General features: G+C 36.9%; 2 protein-coding genes across 4 annotated transcripts in view; both read right to left on the bottom strand.

Moving 5' to 3' along the window:
- Positions 1-1,170: 1,170 nt before the first annotated feature.
- Positions 1,171-6,461, bottom strand: LOC128209604 (uncharacterized). Of its 2 annotated transcripts, none has more exons than XM_052913701.1 (2): positions 6,267-6,461; positions 1,171-4,694 (listed from the first exon to the last, which is right to left on the bottom strand). In XM_052913701.1, the coding sequence occupies exon 2, from the start codon at positions 4,692-4,694 to the stop codon at positions 3,522-3,524; it is 1,173 nt and encodes a 390-aa protein (XP_052769661.1). In that variant the 5' UTR covers positions 6,267-6,461; the 3' UTR covers positions 1,171-3,521. The 2 variants fall into 2 exon arrangements, with proteins under 2 accessions (XP_052769661.1, XP_052769662.1); XM_052913702.1 differs by lacking the exon at positions 6,267-6,461 and adding an exon at positions 5,240-6,204.
- A 2,092-nt stretch (positions 6,462-8,553) lies between these two features.
- Positions 8,554-15,568, bottom strand: part of LOC128207725 (serine/threonine-protein kinase D1-like) — a 48,681-nt gene continuing 41,666 nt past the window's right edge. For both annotated transcript variants that reach the window (XM_052910834.1, XM_052910835.1), the window contains exons 17-21: positions 15,397-15,481; positions 15,006-15,081; positions 14,650-14,756; positions 13,762-13,847; positions 8,554-12,502 (exon numbers count right to left, since the gene is read on the bottom strand). In XM_052910834.1, the coding sequence (XP_052766794.1) occupies positions 12,287-12,502; positions 13,762-13,847; positions 14,650-14,756; positions 15,006-15,081; positions 15,397-15,481 (570 nt within the window). In that variant the 3' untranslated portion in view covers positions 8,554-12,286. The remainder of the gene's footprint in view (positions 12,503-13,761; positions 13,848-14,649; positions 14,757-15,005; positions 15,082-15,396; positions 15,482-15,568) is intronic.

Here is a 15,568-nt window from a genome sequence, read left to right as displayed (position 1 = left end):
CCATGTGTAGATAACTACAATACTCGACTAAACTCATTGTTGTGGTTTCCTGTCAGATTCATATCTATGACCAGCCACACAACTGTGGCCGATCCCAGAAACGTGCCCAATTATTTCCACAATCTTGCCCAATTAATTCCACAACCGTGCTCAATTAATTACACAACCGTGCCCAGTTAATTCCACAACCGTGCCCAATTATTCCCAAAACCGTGCCCAATTATTTCCACAACCGTGCTCAATTAATTCCACAACCGTGCCCAGTTAATTCCACAACCGTGCCCAATTATTTCCACATCCGTGCCCAATTATGCCCACAACCGTGCCCAATAAATTCCACAACCGTGCCCAATTATTTACACAACCGTGTTCAATTATTTCCACATCCGTGCCCGATTATTTCACAGCCGTGCCCAATTAATTCACAACAGTGTCCAATTATTTCAAAACCGTGCCCAACTATTTCACAACCATGCCCAATTATTTTCACAACCGTGCCTAATTATTTCACAACCGTGCCCACTTAATTCCACAACTGTGTTCAATTATTCCCACAATCGTGGCCGATCCCACAACCATGCCCAATTATTTCACAACCATGCCCAATTATTTCACAATCTTGCCTAATTATTTCACAACCATGCCCAATTATTTCACAGCCGTGCCCAATTGTTTCACAGCCGTGGTCGATCCCTGCCACATCCCCTCAACCATTACTTAAAGAGACGTCACTAAGCTTAACATGACGAACAAGATGTAGAATTGAGCTTTTGTCGAACTAAGACTGTGGTTAACCAAAAAAGGGGAAATACATCTATTAAGGTTAAATAATGTTCATATGGAGCGGTTTTCTTGCTTAATATTATCAAGTTTTACCATGGCTGAATTCAAATGTCAACACAAAATAAAACACCCAACAAATATCTTCAAACACACATGATTTGTACAGATCTACTAATCAAGTTTGACGTTCTTACGGTGTTAAGGTTTTAGTTTGAGAGGTAAAGGTCAAGGTCAAGGCCAAACATCTGAGAAAGTTCTGCAACACTGACGATTGCTCAACCGGCGTGACTGGTCTGGGATATGTTATTCATTATTCGAGCATTTTTGCCATTCTAGCATACAAATTATGATAGATTATTCAATAAAGTATAACTTGAATACATCAGGTTGGTGTTTTTCACAATTTATTCTCCAACATTAAACGGTCAGTAGAAATCCATGTACATGTAGAAACATAAAAGCAATACTGCATGACTATTTATGGCCTATATACATACATGAAATAAAATGTAATCGATGCGTTCAAAAAATGTACAACAACATGCTGGAAGAAACGTTGGTCAAACATTGAGTATTCCTCATCGAGGTATTCATATAATCATTATATTACGTTGGTCAAACATGAGTATTCCTCATCGAGGTATTCATATAATCATTATATTAAATGAAGACAATGAAAGAGTATTGTCATATACATTGGTCCAATTTGAAATTATTATTTCGGATATATCGAATACTCGTTATTACGAGGCATTTCTCGAGACCACGTCCACTCAACATATCGAGTTTCCGCTGTAAATGAAAATAAAATGTTACACCATGGTATCCAAACACAATTAAGAACAAACATTGCACAAAGTCCTTCAAACATGTAATATGTATTTAATACATCTCGTGCTTTTTCAACAACACGATCCAATGGACGTTTTGGAAATCATAAACCAACTAAAGATTGGTTTCTTTTTAGGCCTAAAAAAAAAATACATTTGGTTCGGGTTACCCGACCCTACCTACGGAATAGGCGCCGACCCTAACGTTTTTATAGTCAGTTTGAAAAAAAAAGGAAAAAACTAAACTAAAAAAAATAATATGTAGTTTAAAACCTTAATTGCTTATATAGAAGATAACTTTAACACCATTCTCCAATGATGAAAATGACATTCTTATATAAAGCCTAATAAAAAAAAAAAAAAAAAAAAAAAAAAGCCTACCTACCCTACCTATTTTTGAAAAGGATGTAACCCTAACCAAACAATTTTTTTTTAGGCCTTAGATGAAAAATAATGACTCTGTTTACACTCGAGTTGGAAATTGGATTTACTAAACAATCAACGCAGTCGAAATCAATTTTAATTTCAATACATTTTATTAAAGATATTTACTTAAATGAAAACGGAAACATTATGCCATTATATTAAGGACATAAGAATGGGGATATAAGGCTGATACACAATACACCGGGCAATCTCAACTATTATACCATTCGATGTATTGGCAAAATATGAAAACATTATGCAGATTTTTATCTGCACGTCACTGAAAGTAGACCCGAGTAACAATTTTGAAATATTGATAATACATGTAAAAAATATTGTAAACCTAAAACCACAAAAAAAATCAAATTAAGGTACATTGGTGATGCAACATTTGTAGTCAATTATTTGATCCTATCTGTCAACAAGTCAAGCCTATGTTTACTTCTGAGTACAGTATGACAAACCGAACAAACGTCTGCTGCACCCAGGGCTCCAAATTCACAGAACCAAAACATTAGTTATGATGAACTCATACCGATTAAAAGGCACTTTATCATAACACTGTAAATCTCAAGACTCAAACTTCTCAAAGGCGTGTTGTTTTTGAAGCGAATAATATCACATTCACGAAAATAGTGTAACATACTTGAAACCCTATTTCGTTTACAAATATCCATACTTTGGCGTTACCGGAAAACATATGTGTATAAGTATCTTCCATGGCCGAGAGTGTAAGATAGGTTCATTCCGACCCGAGCGTAGGGTGTTTTGCGGTTTACCGAGTTTCCGCAAAACACCCTGTGTGAGGGTCGGGATGAACCCATCTTACACGAGCGGCTATGGTAGATGCTTTTTCTTCCACCTCAGTTAAACATAATTTAGTTAAAATGTATTTTTTTGCTGGAACTCTTTTGTGCTTAGTGAAAATAATTGCGTACGGATATGCGATAATTCGTGGTTGTCATGGATATTCGCGCAGTGATTCAGAGTGTGTTAATGGTCTGACCGGTCTTTAAATAGTTTTAAGAAGAGTGAAGCATTATTTCTTGAAAGGTGCGTGAAAACTGTTTTCTGGTGACATTTGAAGCGAGAAATAATAAAATAGCGTTCTAAATATTGCCACAAGACAAGTTTTCCATGATGCGCTACAGACGACAGTCTTCAACAAGGGAGGTAATTACAATGTGGTGACCACTAAAAAAGAAGTTCCATACGGGCATTTTATCTTCGCCCGTGGGCAAGATAAGAATTTCTAGCATGGCTAAATTAATGGATCTACTTATCTGAGGTGGGAGAATATAATTTCTATTCAGATATTTTTCTCTAGTTGTAATCCATATTTCATAGAAACAAATAGACAATACTAGTAAGTACATACATGTATATGTGATACCGGAATGAAAAGAAAAAGATGTATGGAAAAACTTTGGCGTTGATGTAACGTCGACACAAATGTATTAGAAAGCCTAGAGTGAGGCAGCATCATCTAAACTGGCAACTGCATCTATGTCCAAAATTTGTCTGTTTGGCAACTTGGATTTGTTTACAGAAATCATAGTAAGTAAAGAACGGTATGCAGTCTGTTATCCCTGCAAGAAAATTGGGCGTCAATTGATTCTTTTTAAACACTTCAAAATTGTAATTACTAAGCGGATGCATATGTCCTTCATGGTTTCCACCCTTCATAGTCGTCTGATGCACTGCTAGTAACGTATTCGACAAATCGATGACGTCAACTTGTAGGTTACAGCGCGCCTCGCGCACCAGCCAGTTGTCGTATCCAGGGCGACCGACGACAACGGGCAGGATGTGTTCCCATGGGAACACTCGAGTCGTAATAAAGAAATCCTCGGCGTCTTCCCGATACAGGGTTCCGTACATCCGGGCAGTTTCTGTGAGATTGGCGTCCGACGTGGGATCTAACAGAGAGAGTTTGTCGATGTTGGTCCGCCTTCCCGTCAACATGATTCTGTCTGCAGTAACATTCCTTGTGTTTGTGAAAAAATCCAAATTGTCAAGAAGTTCACTAGTAAACAGTATGTCCCCGTTAACATATCCGTACCATGGTGTTTTAAAACGTTTCATCGCCTTAGAAAACATTTCCTTTAAAACTGGTGGACGGTTTCCTTCATCTGATAGTTCAATGGTTTCCCAACCATGTTGTTTGCTTGGTTTCACCCATAGAGAATCATTTACGAATAAAATCAAGTTCACACGCGGACGCAGTTTTGCCCAGTTCTTAATTGTATTATTATGCACTAGTATTTTTTCCGTATTTGTATGAAGGTGGTCTGCGAATGTAGTGAATACTGTTATAGTAGGCTCCTTGCTCACTGGAAGCGAGCGTTTATCTGTGGTATTCTTGCAATGAGAAATCAATTGGCGGACGGAGCGGTCCAGCTCGCGGATGGCGCCGATCGACGGCTTTCCACAAGAGTCCTGCAGCAGACGCTCAATAACCGGCGCACCATTCCCGTCCAGATAGACGCTGACAGACTCCATCACCAGGTCGGTGGAGCACCGAAAAGTCGTCGGAGAAAACCCAAAGCCGAAAAAGAACGAGACGTTAAGGACGGACAGAATGGCCAGAATGGTGACGTAATGAAATGACGTCATCGACTGACCTTGCTTTGAGTTGTTAGTTTTTCTCGCCATCTGGAAGCAAGAAAAGAATGTTAATTAGAAATCCATTTAACTTATATTTATATGTATTCCTGTTACTTCTCTACACCTCGACTGTATTCATAACTGATATACTTATAGCACATCTCGTTAAACACTTAATATAATGGACATATCAATTTCCTTTTAAACAGTAAGTCTGAGAACAGATATTCTGTGTTCGAAACGAAAGCACATAACAGCATAATACTAAGATATATATGACGCACACACACAGTTCGTAACGCGGGCTGTTCGGACGGTAAATGTGTTGACCCTTAAAGTTAATTTAAGGGTACATAAATCTCGATCTTGACAGGCTTTCACGGCAGGTTGGTCACTCTGTAATCCACTATAGTGAAAACACATTTAAAGCGATCTTGCAACAACGGAATGTACAGTAACTCGGACTACCATTACAACAAACACTGTTATCACCGAAAGCCCTCGATTTCTAATCGAAGTCTGTATGTCTGAATGTCGGTGATAAACGACTGCTCATAAAGCGTTATAGAAACAGGCAACTTAGTATCACGTACCTATAAACCATTAATATTCCCGTGGTAAGTATGCCTTACTTTCAAACAACTCTTAATATCTCATTTAATTGAAAGAAATGCTCGACAAAATACACCCACTACATACTAGCGTTGTTGGCCTACCTTCACATTCAGATAAATGTATGCGGAAGAAACTGCTACGTATCTCTCAATATACTCCCTTATATAGGTTGCAACACTCTTCATACTATAATCGATTGCAACGATTGGTTATTGAAAACATTAATTTCCTGATTTTATCATTCTTATAATAAGCTTTATCAGCATAATGATGATGGCTTATCAGTGCCATCGATCACCGATTTACGGGAGGACCCGGCTGTCAACTGGCTATTTTCACAGTTTCGGGTACTTTTGAATATTGTCAAATCTCATTTTAAGTTTATGGCAATGCGTTATATTGATGATAAAGATTAAGGCCAAGTAGGGCCTATGTGTTTTGTATAAAAAAAAATGGCTAGTTTAACTGATTTTATTATGGCGGTATGACATAAAGCCTGTGCAGGTGATTTAATACGGGTACACTAAAATATCAATAATTTATGGTTGCTTCCTCGCGTATAGCCTATACAATTCAAGGCGATGCATTAGCCCGAAGCGTATAACAGTCGGCTAGAAATAGGATGAAGCTACAGATAAAGTTATAAATGCATCATAGTTGACCTAAATTAAATCGGAGGCCTAAGCGTTTAGCATAGCAAACAAGGCAGCGATACTCCTAAGCGTTTAGCATAGCAAACAAGGCAGCGATACTATCAACATTTAAATTATGTGGTCTAGTTCATTGTACTGTAATGCATGTACCAGGTTTATGATATTATGTTTATATATACGGACGAACTCGCAAGATGAATATACCTGGATCAGTTGATGTCGTATAATGAATGTGTATTGTATATACCTCGGTCAATTACAGTTGTCGTATATTATTTTTATCAAATAAATATGTATTGTTTATACCTCGATCAATGTTGTATAAAACAGTACAATAACAACAAACACGAACCTTTTGAATCCTCTCAAGTTCAACTCCACTCCTCTGTCTGCCTCATTTCTCCTCAGTTATTTTATATCCATTCTCTATCGATCCTCCAATTCATAAAGAAGCCATTGTGCGGCTTTTAGCTTTTCCTCTAATACAGCAACCATGTGTTGTATAGCCGTATGAAATTCACACTTGAGTGAACGTTATCTGCTGTATCGCCATCAATATTGTTGTGAGAGGGTAGGTGGGGGGCGTTTCAAACGTATCAGAAGCATTTAAAGGGAGGTAAATAGGGTTAATATTGTATTGGACATACTCTTAATGATTGCCCTTGAAACATTAACCATGTCATTTGGAGACGTTCTGACGCTATGGAAGGTTAACGACAAAACACTTGTGCTTCAATGAAAGATAATAAACTAAGGAAGTGTTGCTTGTTTTTTATGGATATTTATTTTGGTTCGATTGCTCGCTAACAACAATAAACACAGAATATTCACTTAACAACACTTTGCTCATCAACTCGCACAAGGCATTTAGGAGGACCAGTTGCTGTTGACCATTCTCATGCGCTACAGGGCAGCATTGTTGTCCCTCAAATATATGCATTAGTGATTTAATACGCAATTATGCTGGAAAAACACGACATTAAATGCAGTTTGTACCGCAAAATGTGATGCCAACCTAGTGGGACACAAAATCATTAAAACAAAAACGTACAAGCATTTGTAATGATAAATATCGGTGGGGTAGCAACAGAATGCTAAAGACGTTCGACGCGTAGACTCCACGGGTGACGGATACGTCTCAACTTCATATCAATGATCCAATGCCAAGTGATCCATGTCAATACTAAAGACTTTTGACGCGTAGACGTCACGGGCGAGGGATACGTCTCAACTTCATATCAATGATCCAATGCCAAGTGATCCATGTCAATGCTAAAGACGTTTGACGCGTAGACGTCACGGGCGAGGGATACGTCTCAACTTAATATCAATGATCCAATGCCAAGTGGTCCATGTCAATGCTAAAGACGTTTGACGCGTAGACGTCACGGGCGTGGGATACGTCTCAACTTCATATCAATGATCCAATGCCATGCGACCCATGCCGGCAATGCTAAAGACGTTTGACGCGTAGACGTCACGGGTGAGGGATACGTCTCAACTTCATATCAATGATCCAATGCCATGCGATCCATGTCAATGCTAAAGACGTTTGACGCGTAGACGTCACGGGCTAGGGATACGTCTCAACTTCATATCAATGATCCAATGCCATGCGATCCATGTCAATGCTGAAGACGTTTGACGGGTAGACGTCACGGGCGAGGGACACGTCTCAACATCATATCAATGATCCAATGCCATGCGACCCATGCCGGCAATGCTAAAGACGTTTGACGCGTAGACGTCACGGGCGAGGGATACGTCTCAACTTCATATCAGTGATCCAATGCCATGCGACCCGTGTCGGCAATGCTAAAGACGTTTGACGCGTAGACGTCACGGGTGAGGGACACGTCTCAACATCATTTCAATGATCCAATGCCATGCGACCCATGCCGGCAATGCTAAAGACGTTTGACGCGTAGACGTCACGGGTGAGGGATACGTCTCAACTGTACATCAATGATCCAATGCGGCACAGAATCGCATAGATTAGATAAATATGTATGCCACATCATAATCAGTCGAACAAAATAATACATAAATATTCAAACGAAATAGTCAAATATAATTAGACAAGACATTCAAACGAAGCAAAACACAACACAATGTTTTTACGTGCACAGACGGTGTGTCTGGGATAAGCCATTGGTGTGAAAGAAATATGGATTCAATCTGAAAAATAAAATTAAAAGAACATTAATGACGGGGGAAATGCACATGGTTTGTAATAAATGAAAATGAAATACGCTGATGAAACTAAAATATGTCGCCCGCCAGGAACATTAGAAAAATTCTGTAAAAGTTTTCCACGACCCTGTCCTTAAATCTACTAACCCCAAACTCGAAATGGGCCATTGACAGACTACGCCCACCACGCCATACCAAGTTTTAAGACATACCAATAAGTCATTGTTTTTATAAGTTAGGTATCTGAAGAGAGAGTGACGTTGACGCGGACGTTGCCGTCGGACAAAGTAATCCTTATCGTCTGCCATGCCTCGCAGGTGACAGTCGTCGGCTTGCATTTATATACTAGAATTTATTTGGAGCGTGCACATCACAACTAGATCGACTGATGTGATTCCATATATCCTCTGCGCCATAATGCGACATAAAACAGTAACACGGATACGTGAATTTCAATCGTTTATTTTGAGTATTCTCTACAAATTTAATTGCTCTGGTAATATAATAGGAAAACCATGGCATACAGGTTGCTTATATACAAAACTGTCACCATTACATGCGAAAGAACATCTCATGTTTAAACAGCAATATGAAAATATATCTAAATCATTATCTAAAACCAAACATTATCACTGTTAAAGAAAACAGGGTGCGAAAAAGATTAGTTCCTAATTAGTAAATGCAAACATAACTTTATTTAAGACTTATAACGTGTGGTTGAATTCCTTAAGACAAGTCAAGTTTCCTTTACAAGAGCGACTCTGGACTAAACCATTATGTAGGCAACATGGAGGCTGGTATCAAGAAAATGTTAATCTTAAAAAGTATAAATAACAAGCTGATTTATTTCTGAGTGTCCAAACACTGTCAATATTACACACTCTTTCAGTAACAGTCATCAAATTTAATATCTCACCTATAATTTAAACAGCCGAGTGTCAATAAATACTGATTGTACGCAAATCAATATTGAGCCAACCTGGCCCCATTCTCATTCATCAGAGGTTTGATAATGATAAATCTAACGTGGTACGCATAGCATTATCACTCTGGTGTAGGAGAATGACCTGGTCATAAAGGCACGGTGAATGTCTCTCTATCTTAAGATTAAAGCAACAGGGCTTATAAAAAATAGTTCTGGGCCAGTATTCATGAAATATCTGAATTCATTTCTGAACTATAATTATTGGAAAAATATAGTCAAAATTAAAATGAGAGTATCATTGAAGTGTATATGTTCTATAAAGTCCATGAACATTAAGAATTTCAGATGTTGCCAGGGTAATTATATCATATGACCAATGAGATACTTAAATTAGGAAAATGAATTAAGATAGGAATTGACGTTTTATGAACACTGGCCCTGAATAATAAATATAATTATTGTGTGTAAAACCATATGTAAACAATGACCAAATGTTTGAAAAGGTCTTCCAAGAAAGGACACAAAACATGTGCAATAGAAGATGAAGTTAAAGGAAGAGATGTAACAATATTGAAAGGCATGCGGAAAATATAAACATGTTAATTATATATATCTATATACCTCTATATATATACTTTGTTAAAAATTAATGACTAGGTAAAAATTAGATAATTTAAAACTGAGATAAATCAACAGTATGTAAATAACAAATTATCAAAACAAATGTTTTTGATTATGGATAAAGCAATTTTTAGTTGAAAAAACTTTCAGTGTTTCATCAAAATCCTTTATTTATATGAAATATATAAAAAATATTGAATACATATATATAAAACCCAGAGTTTTTACATGTCTACAAGAACATGGTCTTACATCAGGTAGAACGGCTGCGAGTGGAGCACCTCTAGCAGATTTATAGGCTGTCAGGTTAGCACACTCGCTCCTCAATAAGGCATCCTGGGTTCAATTCTAAACCTGGGTGCACGCGAGTTTGGTTGGTGCTCACCAAGCCAGACAAGTAGCTTTTTCAGGATTCTCTGGTTTCCCCCACAACACAAGACCATACTCTCACTCAACATCATGCCACAAGAGCGACTTAGCATAAGTTAATATAAGTTTATTCTCAATTGTTGGAAAATTAATGAAGTATAAACTTATACTAAGCCAATTCATGTGCCTGTCTGTTTTTCCTAGTTAATCAAGCGGCATAATATTGTGGCACAAGTTATGGGACCTGCTTCACTTGTACATATTGTCGCAGTAAACAAGTAAAACAAGTTCTTTAACTGTTTCCAAGTCATTCTAACCCTGACGACCAAAAAAACATCACAATAGGCCAACTTCATTCCTTCAAAAACCAGAATAGCTATAAGAACAGTATGATCATCACAAATATATGAGGATGTACATGTATGTCTCGCTGTTGAGACTGTGCCACAAATAACAAGCTTGATGATAAACTCAAAATAGGATTATTACCTTCTGAATGTGATAACCTATCATTGACTTGGAACAGACATTTATAGAGTGAATTTTCACTAACTGTACAATATATTTGTATGAAAATAGTATAACATAATATTAATAAACAGGGCAGCTTAACTTCAGCAGCTGAGCTGCATCAAAAATTAGAAGATTTTCATACTGTTGATATCATAACAATTTTAGAATTACTTCTCCATCTGAGAAAGAAACACATGTGATATCCACATAAATATCCATAGAAATGCTTCAGGTATACTTTTATAGGTCATCTTTGATTATACGTGTTGGAATGGCTGAAATGAACTTACACATTTAATATGTTATAGCTACTAAATCCTATTCTGACCACTACAGCACTGAATTTCTATGAGAATAATCTGTAAAACTTAACAAATCAACAATAAACACCTTTAGCAGCAACATTGTACATGTATCATGCATGTATCATCCCATGTATGATTCATCCCCAGATTGCATAAGACCATCACCTTGCTAAATCACTAATTGCTGCCTTTTGCTTCAAATAAAAACACTATTTACATCTCGCTATAGATGATACACACTTATATCTCAGAATCTGTCATTTACTACCCTCACATACAATGAGACAGAGAGGCGTCATTGCAGTTCACATTACATCTTAGTTTTACAAATATGGGACTCTGTCATTAAGTATTTACAAACATTCACCGGTTAAGAACATCGTAGTTGCAGTATTTACCTTTCAGAAAAAGAATATTAGCATAACTGAAAACATATCAAGGAAAGGACATTGTAAAATTAGACTCGGCAAAAATAACAAATTCTTCTTGATGCAATGGTCCCTGTTTTCACATTGAAAATGAAGCAAGGTAACAAAAGCCATGATCCTTTACTACATTGTAGTAATAAGTTATTTGAATGAATATAGAATTCGCCCAGAATTAACAAAAACATATCATTTTCATTGAACAAATTTTCATTGTTCAATATTCTTAAGTTATGTCTGTTATATATGATAGCTTCAGCAATGTAATGTTAAATGCAAACTGGTACATTATAATTTAATAACTGTATAGATGTCTTAAAACAATGACTATGTTATTTCTTAGGAAAATCTAAGACAACATAGCTATGATGTACAATAATACTATGCAACTCAATAAATTTTGGTGTATTTTCATTACGAATGAGCATATAACGCCTGTGAGATTAACGGTGGACCCAACAGTATAAACATTACACAGTACAAGAGAGATTGCAGAGTTAACAAATACATAACATGCATACATAACAAGAGATACTTTATAAAACAGTAATAAACTAGAAACAAGTACCTGCAGCACAATTATAATAAATACACATACATCATTTACACACTCTAGTTTGCCAAATGCACCACTTAAAATAACTACATATAAATTTTATTCATTTCATTTTAAAGTATATGTTTTCTATTTGTCCCCAAACATTAACTATATGTACATGTATCAATTCCAAAAGAAAGGTTAATATAAATCTGTTCCGCTGTTTTCACGAATATGTTAGGTATAAAAGAAGAAGAGTAACAACATGAATGATGGAAGAACACATTGGGAGGCCTGACTTTCAAAACAAACACTGTATAGAAAGAGATCACAAAACACAGTAACCAATAAACACCCAGAATACAAGTCTTACTCATCCAATCACATGGCAGCTAACAATAGATGCTGACCAATCACATGATGGGTTGCAAGCTTACAATAAAAATCTGACCAATAGAACAACAGTTTACAATATAGTTATGGTCATGAAACAGTGGTTCCTGAACTGGGGGTGTTACGCTCACGAGACTTGCTAAGATTGTACTTTTCGTTCACACCTTTCTGTCCGACATCCTGCCAGACTTTGAGATTTTTTTCCCGCCTGAAAGTTTCCCAGCGCTCGTCGTCTGATTCGTGGGTGAGATATCGCTGTCCAACCAACTGCTCCAGCTTGCGGAGGTCACACCACGTCTGGTAGTCCTGCAACATTCAAAATGCACACAGGGTTAGTATTGGCAAAGGCTACATACATATTGACACTGTCACAGGAACTTGTCAGATGGATAGCCATTTAAATTTAACCCATATATATAACAAGAGAGTTGCAGAGCAAATGCAAACACCGTTTTTTCTCATTCAAGCAAAGGGCATTACTCAGCAATTATAGAAGCCACAGCTATGGTCTTAAACTAACATGTGCGTATTGTCTCTTGTGACACACATACCAAGTTTCATGGTTTTTGAGTTATGGCTAAGGTTAATTTTTTTTTATATCAGTACGGATGTGGATGATAACACCAAGGCTATGAAAATTCCTAAACCTTTTCTTTTTGGAAAACAGGAAAAACCAATAAAAATTGCTATAAAGTATTTAATATAAAATTCCCATCTAGCTGAAAACATAAAAATGACCTGTGACTTTTCTATATCTATGTGAGGTTTAATTGAAATCCAATAAGTAGTTAAAAATTATGGGTAAGGCATGTAGGATATGATATTGATTGAACTCCCGTGATATCAAGACATCAAATTATTAATTATAATTGTTAAGACATCATTTAGCCATAAAATGGGAAAAAATGACCTCCAATTGTGACCTTCAACTTTGAGATGAAATCACAAATTTTATGTGCCACCCACTTTCATATGGTGCTCAACAAATCAGTGTTTGATTGATTGAATTTCCATCTATAGCAAAAAATTATAGCTAAGATACGAAGCTTTGCTTTAAAAGTCATCTTGTGCAACAGTAACAAGTTTTAGATGAGGAGGAAAATATTGAAACCTATGAAATGCTTATTGTGGAACATTGACCTCCAAGTGTGACCTTGACCTTTAAGCTGAGAGCACTCACTTTATGCTCTTCAATTCTGTGAAGGCTGATGGTCTTAATGAGCAAACAGATTGACTAACAGATTACAACAGGTCTTTATACAGGGGAATAGAACAGACTTCAGCTTTGGATTTGCAATAATTTCTCAGGTAACATCCAATGGACTCCCATAGTTACCTATTCAAACACATATATCAGTGACTTGTCAACCATGAATCATTTCTTCATCTTAATGACATATGAAACATAACAATTGCCCAGGAACTTGCGTAGGCGTTACACCTGTAGACATATGAGAAGGATATGTCAACTATAAACCTCTTCCTTATCTTCACATATATCACAAAAAATAACATAACCCTGGACCTTTCAAATCCCTCCAACCCCCAGCCAAGTCCGTATTTACCTGTAGCCAGACATGTGACAGTGACTTGTCCACTGTGAATCGTTTTCTCATCTTCACCTGCAGTAGGTTGCTGATCAGGTCAATAGCTGGAGTAAAACACAGAATACATGTTATCAACAGCTGGGGTAAAACACAGAATACATGTTATCAACAGCTTAAATACAACACAAAATACATGTTATCAACAGCTGAAATACATCTACTCATCTATAACCCCAATATGCCATCTGGACAAATGTGGATTTGTAAAATTAAGGAGTGAAATATGACAGAAATGGCAGGTGCACAACTGCCCTCACTGACCAACAGTCTTATGAAATATCATATGTGTAGGTACAATACTTTTGGAGCGATATGCGAAACAATATTTTTCATACAATTCTCGATTTTGTAAGACAAAATGTGACAGAAATGGCAGGTGCACAATTTACCATGATGACCAACATACCTATGAAGTTTCATGAGTGTATGACAATTCTTTTGGCGCAATATGCAACACAAGAGGTTTTTTTAAACATTTTTTAAACTAAGTCAATCGCCATAAATATTGTTAGTCCCAAAATGGCACAAAACAGCCTTACTTATGAAACAATATTTTTGTGACACAACGTGCTGAATGCCAACTCCTATAGAGTTCTCAGATATATGCATCTTTGAATATAATTCTAATCAATAAATGATAGTGTAAATAAGTAATGCAAGAATTTAATGCCAGTGTTTCAGAGTAACTTACCTGGTAGCTAGTTTATGGTGTCTATTTTCCAGTATTATGATTATCTTAAGGTACAGGGTGTAGGAGAGTAAACAAAGGCGGTGTTCACAAAGGTGATGTTCTGTGTCAGGTCACAGATGTTTACATGCATGAACAAAATGTTGTAAAATACCAACCTTCCTGTGATATTTCCTTCCATGGTGTTGGAGGGTACATGAAGGTGGCGTTCTGTATCTGGTCACATATCTCCTCATCCTCGTTAAATGGGAAAGTACCACTTAAACTGGAAGCAGAATTGACATTTACAACCTATACTTTAACAGTGAACACCAAAACACTCATCCATTGGTCTACACTTGTGCACATTGTCGCTAGCTTGAAATATAACCAATGTTAAAGGTTTTGCATACCAACACCAATAACGATACCGGCAACATCTTTGAAAAACAGACAGGCTAAAAGACATAATTATTATTATAAATATAATGTTTTTCAGTATCGTCAGAATGATCCCACACGACTGACCACATACCTGACATATACGACTACCCCGACTGACCACATGTCCAGCGACCGGTTATAACCTTTACTCTTCAACACCTCTGGCGCTGAAATAGAAGTATAGAGTATAAGCTTACTGACAAAGAGTGAAATAGAAGTATAGAGTATAAGCTTACTGACAAAGAGTGAAATAGAAGTATAGAGTATAAGCTTACTGACAAAGAGGTTGTATTTGAGTGTGCTTATAAAAATTTCATAAAAGGCTAATTAAAGAGTAAAATTTATTACGGCTTGTAAAATCTAGTACAAAATGTAAACATATAGGAACGGCATACATATCAATCAACATGAATTTCCCTTTAAACAGACTGATGATGCTGATGATGTACCAAAGATCAGCCAGTATATCTCCCAATTCTTACCAAGATACGCCGGTGTGCCGACTACCGATCTCCTGAATGACCTTTCACCAATGATGCGGGCAAAGCCAAAATCACACAGCTTCACCTGGTAAATAGAGTAAAACATAGTCATATATTAGATATCTGATTGAAATTGTTCTTATGGTAGATGTTAACCATACCCAATTTTCCA

This window comes from Mya arenaria, chromosome 11 (assembly GCF_026914265.1).
Source record: "Mya arenaria isolate MELC-2E11 chromosome 11, ASM2691426v1".
Classification (NCBI taxonomy): Eukaryota; Metazoa; Mollusca; class Bivalvia; order Myida; family Myidae; genus Mya; species Mya arenaria.
Note: the sequence above shows the minus strand (reverse complement) of the source record. Positions and strands in the feature narration are given on the sequence as shown.